Source organism: Cervus canadensis, chromosome 1 (genome assembly GCF_019320065.1).
Source record: "Cervus canadensis isolate Bull #8, Minnesota chromosome 1, ASM1932006v1, whole genome shotgun sequence".
NCBI classification, from domain to species: domain Eukaryota; kingdom Metazoa; phylum Chordata; class Mammalia; order Artiodactyla; family Cervidae; genus Cervus; species Cervus canadensis.
This window is the reverse complement of record NC_057386.1, coordinates 106,820,153-106,840,149: the sequence shown is the minus strand read 5'-3', so window position 1 is coordinate 106,840,149 and position 19,997 is coordinate 106,820,153. Positions and strand designations below refer to the sequence as shown.

At 43.1% G+C, this 19,997-nt stretch overlaps 1 protein-coding gene across 1 annotated transcript in view; it reads left to right on the top strand.

Moving 5' to 3' along the window:
- The window catches only part of TMEM132B (transmembrane protein 132B), a 229,058-nt gene that overhangs the window by 127,790 nt on the left and 81,271 nt on the right, over nt 1-19,997 (top strand). The window contains exon 3 of the mRNA XM_043489046.1: nt 15,999-16,185. Coding sequence (XP_043344981.1) covers nt 15,999-16,185 — 187 coding nt within the window. The remainder of the gene's footprint in view (nt 1-15,998; nt 16,186-19,997) is intronic.

Here is a 19,997-nt window from a genome sequence, read left to right as displayed (position 1 = left end):
TGCCAGGTAAATTGAAGGTTACAGGAATTCTAATCTGATTTTTGACCCAAATGGCATTCTGAATGTCAATCTATTTGTAGAATTCTCTTAACTCTACTCAGTTTCAAGGTTAATGAGGGTAGAGATTCTGTTTGGGTTTGTTTTTGAACACCCCGGAGTGTCTGTTTGTCTGTCTGGCTTGTCTTATTTATTTAATTTGGCTGCTTTCCGTCTTAGTTGTGGCATGCAGGCTCTTAGTTTTGGCACGTGGGATCTAGTTTCCTGACCAGAGGTTGATCCCAGACCCCCTGCATTGGGAGTTCAGTGTCTTAACCACTGGACCACCAGGGAAGTCCCTGTCTTTAATTTTTTGGTTTGCTCTTGTGATTTTGAAATAATTTCAGGGTATTTGGAGCTGCCATTTGCTTTGAGAATGCTAGAACCTAAAGTAGATATTTTACCTTCTTAGATGAAACTGGTAATCATTATCATTTGTGATGCTCCTTGGAAACGTGGTCCTTATTATAAAGTCCATTGTAACAGTACCTGCCTTCAAAACATTTGCATCGGATGCAAGGTGAGTAAGTTCTACAGTTCTTCTGTGCAGCATCACCCATAGTTAACAGTACTGTATTGTACACATAAAATTTGTGATGAAGGTAGATTCAGGTTAAATGTTCTCACCACAATGAAAAAAAAGTAACACTGGTGATTCCATGTCCAGTCATGGCTGAGGAGTTGGTATCATACTAATAGTCTCACAGTTGACACCTATAAACTCTGCAGAAAGTATCCAGCTACCCGAAGAATGTAGGGAGTGACCAAAAGAAGCAGACACTTGGTCACAGAGAGCAACGCTGTGTGAATTTCCTATTTTAAGAGTTATAGATTGATGGAAGGCCCTAGTCAGGAAAGCTGAAACTCAGAAAGTCCAGTCTTTCTTGATTCTGTTATGAAGATGCCCAAGATGAATGTGTACATTGGAAGAGAGTAAGAATGAGTGACACATGGATGGACCCAGCCAGGGATGGGCTGGAGGGCCTCCCACACAAGCATCCAGATTTTAAAAAATATTTGTTTATTTATTTGGTTCTTTGTTGTGGCACACAGGCTTAGTTGCCCAAGGCATATGGGATCTTAGTTCCTCGACCTGCATCGTCTGCACTGGAAGGCGATTCTTAGCCACTGGAACCACCAGGGGAAATTCCCAAAGATCCAGATATTACATTCTGAGGAAGCCAAAGAAGTGTACGGTTGAAGCATGGACTCTGAGGGTCACAGTTCATTCATTCATTCATGACAAATTTATGGAGTACCTCTGGGCCACGTACTTTCTTAGGTATTGCAGGAAACATGGAGAAAAATCCCTGCACCCACCGAGTTTACAATCTAAGAGACAGAGACAGTCCACAGCAAAAGTATGTAAATAGAGTATGTCTAATGGTTAGAAACAGCAGGGGAGGGGGAGAGGGCTGGCCCATGTAGGGCATGGGTCTTTCAGCAGGGTCCCCTAAAAGGCAGCTTTTGAGGCAAGGTCTGAAGGTGAGGGGTAAGCTCTACAGACGTCACAGGGAAGACGGTCCAGTAGAAGGGACAGGCAGAGGGAAGACCTCAAGGCAGCAGCATGCCTAGTGCTGGAGGAACAGTGAGGGACCAGTGTGGCTCAGACAGAGTGCCTGAGGGGATGATGGTAGCAGAGATATTCACGAGGATAATGGGCATTGAGGCTGGGGAGTCGGGTTGTATAAAGCTTTATAGATGCTTGCAAGGAAATGGGCTTTTATGCAAATGAGATAAGAATTCCTTAAGGATTTTTAATAGTGAATGTATCTGACTTCTGGTTTAACTGGAGTATGCCGGCTGCTATGTAGAGAGACCAGAGTGGAGGGCTGGGGGTGAGGGAGGAAGCAAATCATTTAGGAGGTGATAATAACCAGGAAAGAAGGGACAATGGCTTGGGCCATTGTGGGTATAGTAGGCATGATAAAGTGAAGGTATTTTAAAAATATATTTCCCAGATAGAAGTGACAGGCTCTCTGAACAGCCCAGATTGGGCTACTAAGGAAGAGGGAGTGCTTGGGATGACCAAGGCTTTGCCCTGAGTAACTGGAAGGATGGATGGCCTTGTCTTTGATGGGGAAGAGCACATGGTGGGGGTGGTTTGGGCTTGGGAAGGGCAGGAGTTCAGTGTCAAGTTTGAGATGCTTTTTAGATCCCTAACTGAAGCTGCTGAAAGGGGGTTCAGTAAGAGTCTGGAATTTGAGAGACAAGTCCAGGCTATAGGTTGGATTCTTTTTAAAAACTTACTTCATTAAAGTATAGTTGACTTACAATGCATTAACTTCTGCTTATAACAAACTGATACAGTAATACATACATATATATATATATATTCTTTTTCATTATGATTTATTACAAGGTTTTTTAACTGTTTTTTTTTTGTGTGTGTGTGTTAAAAGCCACACGATATAAGACATACTATTTTGACCATATTTAACTGTACGGTTCAGTGGCACTAAGTACATTCACATTGGTGTACAACTCTTACCATCATCCATCTCCCAAATTTTTCACCTTTCTAATCTGAAACTCTGTTGTCTTTAAATACCATCTCCCCATTCCCCCTCCCTACCCGCTAGCCCCTGGCCCCTGACATCTACCAGTGTACTTTCTGACTGCATGAATTTGACTCTTCTATGTATTTCTTATAAGTGGAATCAAACAGTATTTGTCTGCACCTAATGTGCATTGGAATACCTTTTTAAGGTTAACTTAATACATGTCCTACAAACAGATTGTACCTTCCTTTTCCCCCACATGCTATACAGTAGGTTCTCATTAATTATCTATTTTATACATAGTAGTGTGTACATGTTAATCCCAATCTCCCAATTCATCCCCCTCCCCCTCTCTCCCCCTCAGTGTCCACACTTTTTTTTTTTTCATTTATTTTTATTAGTTGGAGGCTAATTACTTTACAATATTGTAGTGGTTTTTGTCATACATTGACATGAATCAGCCATGGATTTACATGTATTCCCCATCCCGATCCCCCCTCCCACCTCCCTCTCCACCTGATTCCTCTGGGTCTTCCCAGTGCCCCAGGCCCGAGCACTTGTCTCATGCATCCAGCCTGGGCTGGTGATTGTCCTCTATGTTGTCACAGGATATTGAATATAGTTCCTTGTGCTACACAGTAGGATCTTGTTGTTTATATAACAGTTTGCATCTGCTAGTCCCAACCCCCCAATCCGTCCCTCCCCAACCTCCTCCCCCCACCGCCTGTTGGCAGCCACCAGTCTGTTCTCTATGTCTGTAAACCTCATGATTCTTGTGCCTTCTGACTCCACCCCTCTGAGAGACGTGAGTCCTCCTAGTATTTACAGACAATGTCTGTGGTCTCTAAGTGATGCTGTGGGTGGAATGTGAGCTTTCTTCTGATCTAGCATTCTGCAGGCAGCTTGTCTCTGGCCTGGTCTTTGCTGGTTTGGCCACGAACACATCTCCAGTCATCTGACTGTCACAGTCGCCTTCATGGGGAGCCCAGTGTCATCCTTTGGGCAGGATGCTGCTTCTGTTTTTCAGCAGGGAATACACCAGGACTGGGGATAAATTGGCGCTGATTGCAGCTGTCAGCTGGCCCCTGGTGACCAGGGTGGCCTGCAGTGTGCTGGACTTATGGGTGTCCTCCACAGCAACGTGGAGGAGCCCAGCTCACCAGCAGGCTCTGGGTGTGACCCAGGGACCCCGGCCTCATTAACAGCTGCTCTTCTTGGAGGAGCCAACCTGCCCGTTAGGCAGCAGAAGATTCTGCTTTTAATGAGGCCCTTTCCAGTCTAGGTGCAGAGAAATCCGGTGCCACATGACAGGAGAAAGGCTTTCATTGAGAAGCAGACTCTTTGAAAGATAATTAGAGTTTTGTGTGGGACTCTGCTTGTATATGCCAGTGAGCCTGGCGCAGAGTCAGGGACATGGTCCTCTTCATAAACGTACCAGCATGAATGATTGAGGGAATGTGATGTTTACTCTCCCTCCAGTGCGGCCCCTGGAGTCAGACTCCTGGTGGATTCTGGAGGCTCTATCTGTACCTGCTGACCGCCCTCAGCCAGGGCTGCCCTGTTCCTGATTCTTGAACGTAGCTCACTCCTTCCCCTCTGTACTCTCCGGAGGATGGTTCTGGGTGATGACCACGATCAGGCGGGACTCTGGGACTGCTTCCAAACTCACTTCCTTGAGTGAGTGCTTCATTGTCAGGGAGAGAATGACCAGAGTCCTCCTCTTCCTGTGGGTCAGAGATCAAACGTTCTAGAGGCAGAACAGAGGACAAAAAGTGCTCTGTTGATGTAAAAACGAGGCAAGGAGTCATTCATGTTCAGGCTCACAGATGCCCACACTATCTCCCTGGAGGACCAATGAGGGAACAAGTAACTTTGTGCCATTTGCAGAAACATGGATAGACTTAGAGATGATCATGCTAAGGGAAGTCAGTCAGACAGAGAAAGACAAATGCTATATGATATTGCTTATGTGTAGAATCTAAAATCAAACATATAGTTACCAAAGGGGAAAGATGTGGGGAAGGGGATAAATTAGGAGTTTGGATTTGACAGGTACATACTACTTTATTTAAAATAGATAGCCAACAAGCTCCTACTGTACAGCACGGGGAACTCTACTCAGTATTCTGCAACAACCTAAGTGGGAAAAGATTTTGAAGCAGACTAGTTACATGTATATGTGAAACCGAATCACTTTGCCATACACCTGCAGGTAACTCAGCATTGTTAATCAACTCTACTCCTGTATAAAATAAAAACTGGGAAAAAACCAAACAGCACTGGATTCCACGAGTCATTGCACATGACGAGAATGTTGCTCAAAGTTGGTAACAGGAAGAAACGGAGAGAGGACTCTGAGGAGCCGTATTTGGGGAGTCGGTGGGAGATGATTTCTGGGCTGTCGCTTCCTGCAAGGGTTTTTGGGATGTTGTCAGAAGGACAGAGGCAGAGGGGGAAAAATTAATTGTGGCAATTGTCTTCACTGTCTCCGGGCTTGTCACAGTGATGCTGATAAAATCAAATAAGCTGGAAGTGAGGGTGAGTTGTTAGTGTGAGAAATGGTCCAGGATCTGGCAGCTGAGAGAGTGGAGGTCCTGCGTTGTTTGCTCATTATCAAGATTTATTGTTTTCCACTCTGGGAAGTTGTTGGTAAGCAAAAATAAGGTCACTTACACCACTCTGTGAGGTGCTTTGAAATATTTAAAAATGGAAAAAACAAGAGGAATTTAATATCATTTTTTTCTGTGTTTGGAAAATAGGGCAGTGGGTTGGTGGACTGATCATGAGCTGGTTTGAGTTAGATAAAGAGTTTCTGGGAGTATTTATTGCAGAAAAATGAACTGGAGATTTGACAGAAGGAGAATAAACTGGGAGAGTTGGACAATGGTAGCTTTCTTTTTATTTTTTTTTAATTGAAGTTTAGTTGATTTACAATATTGTATTAGTTTCAGGTATATAACAAAGTGATTCAGACATTCATACACACACATTTCAGATTATTTTCCAGATAAGCAACAATGATTTACTGTACAGCACAGGGAATTATATTCAGTATTCTGTGATAAACTATAATGGAAAAGAATCGGAAAAAATATGTAACTGAATTGCTTTGCTATAAGTCTGAAACTAACACAGTATTGTGAATCAGTTATACTTCAATTAAAAAATAATGCTACATACCCTGATAGTTCAGTTAATCCTTTTCTTCTTCCTTTTACGTAGCTCCACTATTTTATTTGTGTGTCTGTGAGCACATGTGCATCTTTGTGTTTAACCTACACAGTTAAGTAGTTCCAATTTTAGAGCTGTAGATTGAGGGGGGAATATGAACAGAATTGCTGGTATGTTTCATGTACATTCTCACCAGTTTTAAAGAACTAGCTTGCAACCTGTGAGAGCAGGAAGATTAGATAAATATATACTTTAAAAGAGAGGCTGCAGGTATAGAAAATGCAAACATTTTTTCCCTGCTGTCTGGAAAACTCCCCTCAATTCCTTCACTAGAACTGAGTTCAAAAAGAACAAGTTCCTTAAATCCCCTAGTCTGGGCTAATGTGTTTTGTTAGATGCTCCTTTCTTCTCAAAACTTATCTGAATTCATAGGAAGAGTTGAACAAAATTTATAAGGCCTGTGGGGGAAACGATATTATTTGGTTTGTACCGTGGCCCCGCCAGTGAACAGAAGCCCGCACTGTTCTTAGAACGTTTATTAGAGGCTCATAAATGTATATTGAAATCATATTCAAATGAAAAAATAATCCATAGCTAATGGTACCGTCTGGCCTAACGTTGAAATTTGCTCATCATAGAAGAGAGAGACAAAGACACTGAGAAAAGACGGAAGAGAGGAAGGCTGTGTTCCATGATGCCAAATGAAGTATTCCCTGACATTAAACTATAAGAAGAAAACCTACTGTGGAGAGAAGTGAAGTCAACTTTGGTATTAATTTTGCAACTTTTGTGTTTCTGAAGGGCATTATGGCTCACACTGACTTACCTGCAAGAAGGATAAAGAGAAAGGGAAAACAATGAAGACTGAGAAAGAGAGGAAAGGAAGGAAGACCCAAGAGGAGAGAGAGAGAGGGAGGGGAGGGAGAAAGCAAAGGGACAGTCCAGGTTGATAAGAACGGAAAATGCTTCTCTTTCTTGGTGCCTAGCTGATCTCTGCTGACCTTACTAAGGGTTGCTGAGTGGAGTGGCCCCTTCAGCAACCGGAGCAGAAATGACTCAAGATTGATAATGATAGTATCTTCCTCATGGCATTGCTGTGAGGTTTGCATGATGTACTGAAGTTCAAGTTCCTAGCATAGTTCCTGGAATGTAGAAAACCTACAGTAAGACAGCTCACTGAAAGACAGTTCATGTTTAGCTAATTGAAGACTTTGGAGCTTTTTCCATGATAAATGTTGCATATCATTATCAAAAATAGTGCTACAATCAACATTTGTGCAAAATTAAAGAAAAAAATTTATTGATTTATTTTTGGCTATGCTGGGTCTTTGTTGCTGTGTGAGGGCTTTCTCTAGTTGCGGTGAGGAGGGGGCTAGTCTCTAGTTGCGGTGCACACGCTTCTCGTTGCGGTGCCTTCTCTTGTTGCAGAGTGCGGGCTCTAGGCACACAGCCTTCAGTAGCTGCAGCTCACAGGCTCAATAGTTTTGGCACACGGGCTTTGGTTGCTCCGAGGCAAATGGGATTTTCCTGGGTCAGGGATCTAACCTGTGTCTCCTGCACTGGCAGATTCTTTACCACTGAGCCACCAGGGACAGCTTGTGTACAACTTTTTATGTGAATACACGTTTTCATTTCTCTTGCATAGATTTATATATATACCTAGGGGTGAACTTGCCAGGGCATGTGGTAATGCTATGTTTAATTTTTTGAGGAACTGCAAAGATACTATTCAAATTAGCTGTACCATTTTATATTTTCACCAGCAATGCATGTGGTTTACAATTTCTTCACATTGTTGCCCACATATTTTTGTCTTCTTTAAAAAAAATTTTATTGGTTTATAGTTGATTTACAGTGGTGTCAGTTTCAGGTACACAGCAAAGCAAAGTAGTTACACATAAACATTTTCCCTTTTTTAGATTCTTTTATAGACTATTACAGAGTGTTGAGTAGAGTTTTCTGCGTTATACAGTAAGTCCTTATTAGTAATCTATTTTATATGTAGTAGTGTGTATATGTCCATCCCAATCTCCCAATTTATCCCTCCTCCCTTGTCTGCCTTAAAAAAAAAAAAAAAGACTGCAGCCATCCTAATAGTTTAACGTGGGATTTCACTGTGGTTTTGATCTGCAGTTCCTTAATGGATAATGATATCAAGCATCTTTTCATGTGGTTATTGGCCATTTTATATCTTCTTTGGAAAAACATCTATTCAAATACTTTGCCTCATTTTAATTGCTGTTATTGTTGCTTTTTAAATTGTTGAGTTGTAAAATCTCTTTATATATTCTGGATAATCCTGGATAATGATTGTTTATTAGATATCTGATTTGCAAATATTTCCTCCATTCTATACAATGTCTTGATTTTACTGATAGAATTTGAAGCACTAAAGTTTTAAATTGTTTCTTCTTCTGTGTTTGTTTGTTTGTGTTTTTGGTGTTTTATCTGAGAAACCACTACCTCAACCAAAGTCACGGAGATTATTGCCAATGTTTTCTCCTAAGACTTTTTATAAATTTAGCTCTTAGGTCTTTGATCCACTTTGTGTGAACAGCATCTTGCTGTTCTAGTTGATTATTGCCACATCGGAATGTGGGACAATGTTGTCTATGCTTCCAATTTTTCCAAGAGACCAAAAATACCAGTTCCTTGGTGGGAATATTCTGCCTTGAAAAACATTAGCAACCAAGTCAAATTTCATGAAAACACAACAGTGGAGGTGGTCAATAAATACGGCCCTGGCCACATGCACCCAGGTACCACACCTCTGGGTTTCCTATTTAACTTTCCTAGTCAGCTAGAAATGTAATAAAAGAACCCCTGTTCTTGGTCTATTCCCAGGTGACACAGTCTTAGGATTTTTTCAAGATTCTAGATAGCAATGTAAGGAGAAGTCTTGAAATTAAACCAATGAGGAGAGAAGGTTTTGAGTCCAAAAGTCCCTGCTCTAAATGAGGGGCTTTAAAATATTTTTAGGCATTTGCCTGCTAGCTACCCTGATTTGTCAACCTGAAACATTTTTTCCACATCAAGTTCTTTGGAGAGAGCAGAAATGCGGGGGCAATGCCTGAATTTTGTGAAATTGCAGAAAGATATGATTTATTCATGCTAGATTCTGAGAGCCAACCATGAGGTCATGATGAAAAGGGCTGAGTGACAGGCAGAGAGATGAACTAAAGACCCTCTGCACTATTGATGGGTTTGGTGAGCAGGGATTTGCCCCCTTCCTCTCTGGGATGACTGATGTTGGGGGAGGGGGAGTCAGAGCGGGAAGGAAGTCTGGAGGGAAAAGAGGGTGTGATGAGGGACCCTGAGCAGTGGGCTGTAGCAGTTGCCTGTTGTTTGAGCCCATTCTTCAAATATTGGCCTGAGTCAATATTTGAAGAGGCTACCTCTACGAGGAAGCCTTCCCTGACCTGCCAATTTCTCTCCTCCAAAGACCGTATCACAGCCTCTCTGGTTTTCCTAAGCACACTTTCTTCTCTGAGGTCTTGCTCAAACTGGTGTTTGGTACTTAGAGATTCCATCAACAGATATTTAATGAGCACCAACTATGCCCCAGGGTTCCCCGATGGCTCAGTGGATAAAGAATCTGCCTGCATTGCAGGAGACATAGGAGATTCAGGTTCAATCCCTAGGTCAGGAAGATCCCCCAAAGGAGGAAAATGGCAAACCGCTCCAGTATTCCTGCCTGAACAATCCCATGGGCAGAGGAGCCTGAAAGGCTAACAGTCCAAAGGGTTCCAAAGAGTCGGATATGACCGAGCAGCAGGGCGCTCACAGCTCTGCCCCAGGCTGTGTTCTAAGGGCTGGTGACGCAGTCGTGAGCAAAACGGGCGGAAATCCCTACTATCCTGTTGTTTGCGTTCATGTGTGTGTGTGTGTGTGTGAGAGAGAGAGAGAGAAGCAACGTAACAAATGAATAACTTACAGGTTATAAAGTGAAAGCTGTGGGAAACTTAGAGCAGGATAATGGGATCAAAATCGCAGGAAAGGAGGATGACATTTTTAGTGGGGTGGTCAGAAGAGTCTCTGGGTTGTATTCAGTTGGCCAGAAAGTTTCTTCTGGTTCTTCCATAAGCTGTTACAGAAAAATCTGAATATTTGAACAAAGGCTTGAAGGATGCTCTTTTTCAGTTAGCACCTTGTGTTCATGCTGATGATTCCGGGATAAATGTTTCCCATGATTTTTTTTAAAGCTTAAAATAGATTTATTCATTTATTCAGCAAACATTTGCTAAAGATCTGTTAAGCATCCTTAAGGTTTCAGCTCAAATGTCATCTCCTTACAGAGGCATTCCCTGGACACACTTTTCATTGTCTCCTGTTTTAATTTATATTCTATTTTAAAATGAAAACTAACATTTTATGTTTTATTTTTTAAATGAAGCTTTGTTGATGCACAATATGTTACAGGTATACACTAAAGTGATTCCCAATGTTTGAAGGTTATACTTCATTTATAGTTATTATAAGTATTGGCTATATTCCCTGTACTCTTCAGTAAATTCGTATAACTTATTTTATACATAATACTTTGTCCTTCTTCCTCTTCTACCGTATATTGCCCCTCCCCTCTGCCCTCTTCCCACTGGTACTCACTAGTTTGTTCTTTAGATCCATGAGTCTATTTCTTTTTTATTATATTCACTAGTTTGTTGTATTTTTTAGATTCCAGATGTAAGTGATGGCATATGTTTGTCTTTCTCTGTCTGAGTTACTTCACTTAGTATGATAATCTCTTGATCCATTCATGTTGCTGCAAATGGCATTTTCATTCTTTTTTATGGCTGAGTAGTATTCCATTTTATTCCTCCTTTATCCAGTCATCTATTGATGATACTTAGGTTGCTTTCATATTGACAATTGTAAATAATGCTGCTTTGAGCATTGTGGTGCATGTATCTTTTTGAATTAGTGTTTTCATTTCTTTCGGGTATACACCTAGAAGTAGAATTGCTGGGTCATGTGGTATAAATGTAAATTTTTTTTAAATTGAAAAATAAGTATTTAACTTTTTAAAAAGAAACTTCATTCTTCTATTTTATTTTTAGGATGGCATTTATCATGACATGGGCTCACCTTATTTGTTTATTTACTTGACTGTTAAGAGAGGAATCTCATCTATTTTGTTTATCAGTGAATTCTCCGTGGCTGACACATATTCAGTGCTTAATAAATGTCACTGAATAATGAAAATGCCAGGGATTGTAGTGACCATGGTGTTATGATAGGTTTTGACCTTTGAGAACTTATGTTTAGAAAATTTAGCAGTTGCGCTCCTTGGTATTTACCTAAACATATTAAAAACTTATGCCTACACAAAAACCTGTGCATGGATATTTATAGCAGCTTTGTTCATAATTGTCAAGAATTAGAAGCAACCAAGATGTCCTTCAGTGGGTGGATTGATAAATAAACTGTGGTCCATCCACATAATCGGGTATTATGATATTATTCAGTGCTGAAATGAGCTATCAAGTCATGAAAAAACAGGGAAGAAGCTTACATGCATATTATTCAGTGAAAGAAGCCAATCTGAAATGGATACATACTATACGATTCCAAGTCTATGACATTCTGGAAAAGGCACAACTATGGAGACAATGAAAAGATCAGTGGTGACCAGGATTTGGGGAGGGAGTGATGAATAGGCAGAGATCAAAGGATGTTTATACCAGTGAAAATACTCTGTATGAGACCGTAATGATGAATACTTTTCATTATACATTTGTTCAAACTCATAGAATATACAAAACCAGGAGGGAACTGTGATGTAAACTGTCCACTTTGGGTGATAATGATGTGTCCATGTAGATTCACTGTAACAAATGTACCATCTGATGGAGGATGTTGATAATGGAGGAGGCTGCATGTATAGGTGGAGGAAGTAGATGGGGAAAACTTTCATACCTTCTCCTCAATTTTGCTGTGAACCTAAAATTACTCTAAAAATAAAAGTCTTTTTTTTTTAAAGATTACATTATGGTAGTGAAGACAGATACATCTTCTCAAAGCAGAGTATATAAATATACTTACTGGGCAGGCAGGAACATGCGTCTCAGAACCCAGCTGACTGGTAACTTTAGAATGCAAATTAACTGCCCCCACCCCCTATTTACAGGGTATCCTACTGGGTCTTTTGAGTGTGTTCAGAGAATTAAACACATATGTTGGGAACTCCTACCATTTTCCGGGCACAATGCCCGCTCCATAGTCAGAACAGCAGAGTACAGGTGCACTGTTGTGCAGGTGACATGAACAGCCAAGAGAGGAAGTCAGGGTTTAGTCTCGTATTTACATTGAATAACCATCAGGCTTATCCTGGGGCATTTGTTCAATGTGATCATTGTTCAGTATTTCCCTTGCTTTTTTGGTCAGCTTTTAAAATAATGCCTAGAAATAGACTCATAAGAAAAAACAGAAGCCCTGAGACCAGAGACAGCCTTTTGCCCCATTTCTAGAAAGAACTCATGTGGCAAAAGCATCTCAGCCCAGTAGCTCAGAATTATCTAGAAATTTATAGGGAGAAAAATAATTTAAGTAAATGGTCCAACGTGCTGGAGAACAGTTCAGGCTTTCAAACACTCTTTCCTTCTTTTCTTCTTTCTTTCTCTTTCTCTCTCTTTCCCTCCCTGTCCTCCTATCGCCTCCCCTCATCCTACCTCCTTCTGCAAAACAACCATCACTGTCATCACGAGGGATCTGCTGAGACAGTGCTGGATGTGGTTCCTGGGGACCAGCTGCTGCTCTGGGTCCCGTCTCTCTGCCCTGCTCCCATCTCTCCTCCCCTTCCTTCTTGCTGGCACGGCTGAGCTGCAGCCATACTGTGCACTTAAAAGGTGTCTCAGCCTCACCTCAGGGGTCCCATGGTCCCACGGAGGAGGCTTAAACTTCTATCAAAGGACAAGTTTCCACGGGAAATAGAACTTCTGCGAAGCAAGTCCTTTTGGGAGGAGGCTGTGTTCTAGCTAGAGGGGAGAAGCAGCCAAGCAGTGTTCCTGCTTGACCCCTCCAAACACACACACAACACACACACAAACACACCTCCACCCCAGGGAAAAGAAAATTATCTAATGAATATCTCGCTGATCCCAATTCCCCAAAGGCAGTGGCTAATTATTAAATTGAGAGACTCGTGGAGCACTTTCCTAAATGGAAAGGCTTATCAAGAATAGATCAGAAAAAAAAAAAGAATAGATCAGGAGCAGGTAAAATTAATAGTTATAAACCCATTTCCATAGCAATGGACTTATTACCAGGCATGCCAGCTGCCTGAAAGTAAAAGACCCTTCTCCTTTGGTTTCAGGGAAATGACTTAAAAATCTGTGTGTGAAATGACTGACTGGATTGTCAATCCATTCGTGTTAACCTGGACTTGGGCAGGTTCGTATAGCTGGTCTGCAGGGGGACAGCACAGTGAAGGGGGGCAGCCCTCCCATACAGACCCTGCCCCCTTTGCCCAAAGACTGGTTACTTTGGCACTCCAAGGCCAGAGTGTGGATTTAGCTGGATTAAACTGCTGGTAACAGAGAGAGTTATGTTCGTTTTCTTCTAGTGCTGGATTTTCACTTTCTTGGCAGTAGTTTTTCTGAGGTTTACTGAATGCTGAGACCCAGGAGGCATTAGAAGCAGCTCCTTAGATCTGGTTACAAGCACAGAGGAGCCCAGAGAGAAATCAAGGATCTGATCTGATAAGGCCGAGCATCTCTTGCAGGAGGAGACTTGACCGATAAGTGGAGCATCCCGGTGATCAGAGAGGTGACTTTAGGCTGGAGTGTGGCGGCTGGGAAGGGGGGTGACTGAAGCCAAGAGCTGAGTGCCCAAGTCCCTTAGATTCTGAAGTCCCTCTGGCAGTGCCCCAGTAAACAGGGGAGCGCCTGTTGGGGGTTCCCATGTGAGCCCACTCCCATCCTCTCCTGAGGCCAGTCCTTTGTCCAACACATATTCCCTTCCCCGTGGAAAACAACGTGTGCAAATAGATACTTGATGATTTACCCACAACCAGCCAGCTGGGACTCCCTGGCAGTGTAACGTTAATACATTTATGTGTGTGTGCTAGTTGCTCAATTGTGTTTGACTCTTTGCGACCCCGTGGACTGTAGCCTGCCAGGTTTCTCTAACCATGGGATTCTCCAGGCAAGAATCCTGGAGTGGGTAGCCATCCCCTTCTCCAGGGGGTCTTCCTGACTCAGGGGTTGAACCCGGCCGCGTCACCTTCATTGCAGGCAGATTCTTTACTGTTTGAGCCACCAGGAAAGCCCTGATACGTTTATACTTCAATTTAAATGGCCGCTCTGTCGCACACAGTGATAGCAGAGAGTTTCTTAAACCCTTGGCTAAGTGGAAAAAATGTCGGGCATGACTAATTCTAATGTAGTGCTATTTGGGGTAGAATTCCATATCAGACAGGTCAGTGTCATGTATATCCACTTTTTTAAAAAATGGTGCTTCAGTTTAATTCTAAGTGTAATTTTGTAAGTAAGTCAGGTTATAGACATTACTTAATTTTTATTTCCCCCCATGTAAAAAATTTTCCACAATTAAAAAAATTTTATTGGGATAAAGTGAATTTATTGGGTTATAGCTGACTCATTGGAAAAGACCCTGATGAAAAGACCCTGAGGACTCTAGAGGAGAAGGGGGTGACATAGGATGAGATGGTTGATTGATGGCATTACCAACTCAACGGACATGAGTCTGAGCCAACTCTGGGAGATAATGAAGGATAGGGATGCCTGGAGTGCTGTAGTCCATAGGGTTGCAAAGAGTCAGACATGACTTAGTGACTGAACACCAAAACAGCTGATTTACAATAGTTTCAGGTATACAGCAAAGAGAATCTGTTATACATATATCCACTGTTTTTTAGATTGTTTACCATACAGGTCATTACAGAGTATTGAGTGAAGTTCCCTGTGCCATACAGTAGGTTCTTATTAGTTATCCATTTTATATATAATAGTTAGTATATGTCAATCTCAATCACCCAATTTATTCCTCCTCTCCTCTCCCTTTTTCCCATGGTAACCATAAGATTGTTTTCTATTATGTATCTGTGACTCTATTTCTGTTTTTGTAAACAAGTTCATTTTTACCATTTTTTTTTTTTTAGATTCCATGTATAACAATTTCATATGATATTTGTCTTTCTTACAAGGAGCTAGAGGGAAGATTTAAAGGACAAATTTACGATAGCTATTTTGTCAATACTGTGGTTTTCTCCCCGCCTAAAGTTTTCAGTGGGAGGGAGCTGTCCGTGATAGGAGATTCTGCTGGGCAAGAATCTCTACACCTGAGTGACTGAGGTTTTAGGAGCTATGAATCAGTCACACTTGCTGTTAACATTCCTTGGATCCAGGTACAGCTAGATTCAGGATGATAGACACAGACTTACGGAAGAAAGTCACTCACGAATCCCATGCTGGGTGGCTTTTTAACTCTCTGTTCAGTAACTTCTCCTGTCAGGACAGGAGTCAGCCTATAATTTACGAGTTCATGTCAGCGATGAGAGGCTCTCCCTGTGTCGAAAGGTGCTGAGAATGGCACTTCTCCTTTTCACCTGTGTGTGCCCTGTCCACTTTCTCCCCCTCCTCCAAATATATGTACCATGTTGTAACTCCATGAAGGAAGGCAGGTGGGGATTTCTTACATTACATCCCATCCCATCCCATTTCAGGTGGACATGAAGAGTCCACCATGGTCCCTTACTGTGTGGCTTATAGTTGATATCACAAACCGTGCATGTTGTGGGGTCCTTTCCCAAAATTGGTCTCATCATGCTCCCACAAGTCCATGTAGTCACCGATGTTCTTCCCAAATTCTAAAGCTCAGAGTTTGAACCACGGGTCCACAGACACACAGGTAAGTAGCAATAGAAGCAGCCAGATCCAGGCTACGTCTCAGGGCTGGAGTGATGGTGGCCCTGGATGAAGGGTTTGGCCACGTCCTGTGTGTGGCCCTTGGATCATGGTGGAGGCACACGCGGGGCTGGGGAGGGCAGAGCTGTGACAGTGCCCAGAGATGCGGCGCGGTCTGAGCTGCTCCCTCGGGGAAGGACGGTCAGCTTTCCACAGCGCCCTGAAGACGGATGGTGCGTCCACTCTGAGGTGTGGGTCATCTGTGGCAGCCTGTGAATCAGGCTCTATCGACACTGCTGTGTGACTTGTTGAACTTGGCGATCCTTCTTCAGTTTGACAAAGAGGAATGTGGCAATTCATCTCGTGCTTGACATTCTGCTGAATCTCAGTTTTAAACTGCACTTTACCGTGTGTGTTTGTTTTCCAGAACAAATGGCTCCTTCTACGAGATCTTGCAAGTGGACTTCGGAGTTGACAACAGCAGTGGCCTGTCCGGCGCCCAGCAGATCACCTGGCAGGTGGAGTACCCTGTGGAGGACGCCCCAAGGGAGCTGGTCATCTCCGAGATCTTTGTCAGCCAGACCTCCTTTGTGGGCATCGTCCCACTTGCAATGGTGAGATGTCAGGCTGCAGAATCAGTGTCACAAAGATGTTTTCCTTAAGGCCTTTTTTTTTGCCTTGCCGTGTAATTTATGGGATCTTAGTTCCCCCACCAGTGATGAAACCCAGCAGTGGCTTCCCAGCAGTGAAAGCCCCAAATCCTAACAACTGAACTGCCAGGGAATTCCCTGAGTACTTTTTTAATATTAAAACAATGAGCATTTTGTAATCTGCTGTTTTCTATGCACCTGATGAAGCTGTTTGAACAAGGGAAATGCACTTAAATTATATTTTATTTACCTGCTTGCCTTTAATGCCTCCTTAAAAACTATTCAAAGTTTGCTGCATAAATCCCTTTCCTTTGTGAATGCTGTTGAACCATGTCCTGGAGAACCTGTGTTTCTTTTTCTTTTTTTTGTCTCATCCTATATCCATCTCAGGACCAAGTGCTCCTGAGAGAAGATGGTTGCATTGAAATCCATCAGGCATGTGTGATGGGAACAGCTGCTCTGAGTCTATGCTGAGTGACCAGTTGACAGTGGCTGGTCAATTGCCCTGAGAGTTGCCACGTGGCTTAGGGATTAGAAAACTCTAAAATGTATATGGACAGAAGAGCCTTGTTGGGAACTGACCAGCTGAACCTGGATAGGGTCCCAGAGTCCATGAAACCATGTATGTTTCTGTTTCTGGCCTGTGGGTGGCCAGCTTTCTCCTCTGAGCTTGGCCAAAGCTCCATTCATGACCAGGCTCAGGGGCCACATCTGAGAACAAGGTCATGGACAAGGTTCCAGAACTTTAAAGGACAGTGCTGGTGTGTCCCAGGGAATAAACCCCAGGAGCACCGTATTCCTAATACCCTTCCCCACACTGGAACTGTTCAAATGCATTCTGCACTGCTTTGACCTTCCTATCTAGAACCAAAGAAAGAGGGTCCACACTCAGTGATTTCAGGACATTCTGGGAGTGCTTCTATCATCCATACTCAAGTTGGGTACCAGGGGTGAGATCCTTGCAGATAAAACCCTCTATCCTACAATTAACTCTGCAACTCCCATATCTGTGTTCTTGACTCTTCTCTCTCCTCCAAAACATGCTTGCCCCATCTCCCCACATCTGATTCCTTCTCTTTGGTTCAACCGATAGAGAGATACCATCCCCGACCACAGTGACCAAACTGGCTCTCCGTCCCCTTCCTCATCACCCTCTGTCCACATCCTCACCCTCATGGATCTTCTTCATGGATATTATCAGTGTTTGAGATTTAGGATTTATCATCTATCTTCCTCCCCAGAAGGAGAGATCCATGACTGTAGGCTTCTGGTCAGTTTTGTCCACAGCTGGGTCCCCAGTACCTAGAACAATGCCTGGGACACTTAGTATTTGTTGAATGAAGGACTGAATCCCATGCTGTAATCTGAGCTACTGGGATCATCTAGTTCTTGAAGGCTAGATAGATGGGGATGATCTGCATCAGCAGTGATCTGCATTTTGTTTGAGGGCAGTCACCTGGGGAAATGCTAACTGTGCCTCTTTCCCTTCCCTTCTGCTTCCCTATCCTGCCTGCCTCCTCTTTCCCTTCCCTTCTCTTCTTTTCTTTATGAAAGCATGAGTTGTTTCTTTTCTCCCCCACCCCCAGCTCCCCACTGTGTCTCTCACTGTCTTTCACTTCTCTCTGGTTTTCTGTCCAATTACCCAGCTTTGAGCTTAGAGATTTCTTTCCAGGGGTGGCTTGGCATTTAGGGCTGCAGCCCACCATTCTGCTACAGTTCTTAAAACTAAAAAGCCCAGCTTGACTCATGCAGATTAAAAAAAAAGTTATCTTTCAAAAAGGTTGGAATCAAAAATGAACACACTTGATGAGTTTCTAGGCAGCTGGACACACAGGTTCAGGCTAGGAAAAAGCAAGAGATAATCAGACTCCTTTTTAGCCAAATTGACCTAAAACTTTATGCCAAGGCTTGGGCACAAATACTTCTCTATTGCAAACAATATTCATGTGTCTACTCTGTGTTCTGGTGAATGGTGATGAACAGATACACACAGTCTCAGCTCTCCGGGTCCTTGCATTCTAGGAGAAGAGAGTTCAGAGTACAAGAAACAAGTACATTTGACCACGGCAGATGCATGTGGTGCATGTGGTGCATGTGGATGCCTGACCACCACCAGATGCATGCTATGGAGAACTTTATGCTGGGTCATAGAATAAAGAGACAGGGATGGGAGTGGACAGTGTCAAGTGATCAAGAAAACATCTGTCTAAGGATCTGATGTTTGCTCTGAGAACTAACTGACAAGAGGAATCAGCTATAGAAGGCTGTGGAGGAAGAGCATTGCAGATAGAGGGAACAGTGTGCATCTTCAAAAGGAAATAAGCTTGTTTAAGTTGAGGGACTGAAAGAAGGCCAAGCTGCTGGGATGCAGACAGCTGGGGAAAGGCACTGGAGAGAGATGAGCTTGGAGAGGAAGCCAGGGGCAGCTTTTCCAGGCCTTGGAAGTAACAGATGACATTTCACAGGTCTTCCAGTGTCTAGTTCTCGGTGTCTATATTAGTCTTCTCTTGCTGCTGTAGCAAATTACCATGAACAGACTGGCTTTGCGTGCATGCGTGCCAAGTCGTTTCAATCCTGTGTGACTCTTTGCGACCTCATGGACTGTAACCTGCCAGGCTCCTCTGTCCATGGGATTTCCCAGGGAAGAATAGTGGAGTGGGTTGCCGAGCCCTCCTCCAGGGACGTTCCCCACTCAGGGATTAAACCCACATCTCTTATGTCTCCTGCACTGGCAGTCGGGTTCTTTACCACTAGTGCCACCTGGAAAGCCCAGAGTGGCTTTAAACAAGACAAATGTATCTTACAATTCTGGAGGTCAGAAGTCTGAGATGGGTCTGCAGGACAAAATCAAGGTGTCAGCAGAGCTGCATTATTTTGGAAGCTCTAGGAATTTGTTCTTTGCCCTTTCCAGCTTCTGGAGGTGCCCACGGTACTTAGCGCACATCACTCTGACCTCTGCTTCCATCATACATCTCTTTCTCTGACTCAGAACCTGCTGCCTCCCTCTTATAAGGACTGATTACACTGGACCACCTGGACAATATTGCAGAACACTCTTCCCATCTCAGGATCCTTACCTCAATGGCGTCGTCAAAGCCCCTTCGTCATGTAAGGTCACATATTCACAGGTTCTGGGATCAGGACGCAGATATATTTGCGGGGAAAGTTATTGACCTATTAGATGTATTAACTCATTAGACAGCAATCTTATAAGCAATCTTATATAATAGATAATAATCTATTATCCCATCATGTGGATAAGGAAACTGAGGAACAATAATAATAAATAAGTTGCCACAAGGTGCACACCTAGTTGTGCTATGGAGCTGGGTTTGTGTGGGTGTGTGTGTTTGTGGCACAAGTTTCCCTTTGAAAAGACTCCCCAGGCTCCACGCCCATCTTGGACTTGGACCAGGAGGATATCGGTGACAGTCATAATGGGCAGGGACCCTGGGCTCCTTTTCTTCAGCGACAACTCAGATTTCCTAATCCCTGTTTCACAGGCGACAGAGGTTCAAACTGATCTGAGTGGATGGCACACTCAGACCTGAGGGGCACTCAGTGTCAAGCAGCGCAGTGGTTAGAACACAGCCTCTGGATCTGGGTTCAGATCCTGCCTCTGACACTTAGCAGCCACGTGACCTTGGGGGAATGACTTAAGTGTTCTGCGGTGACTCAGTTTCCCCATCAGGAAACTGGCCCAGGATTGTGGTGATGTCACATGTGGGAATTTCTCAGAATAGAGCCTGGCATTACGTTAGTCATCAGAAATAGAA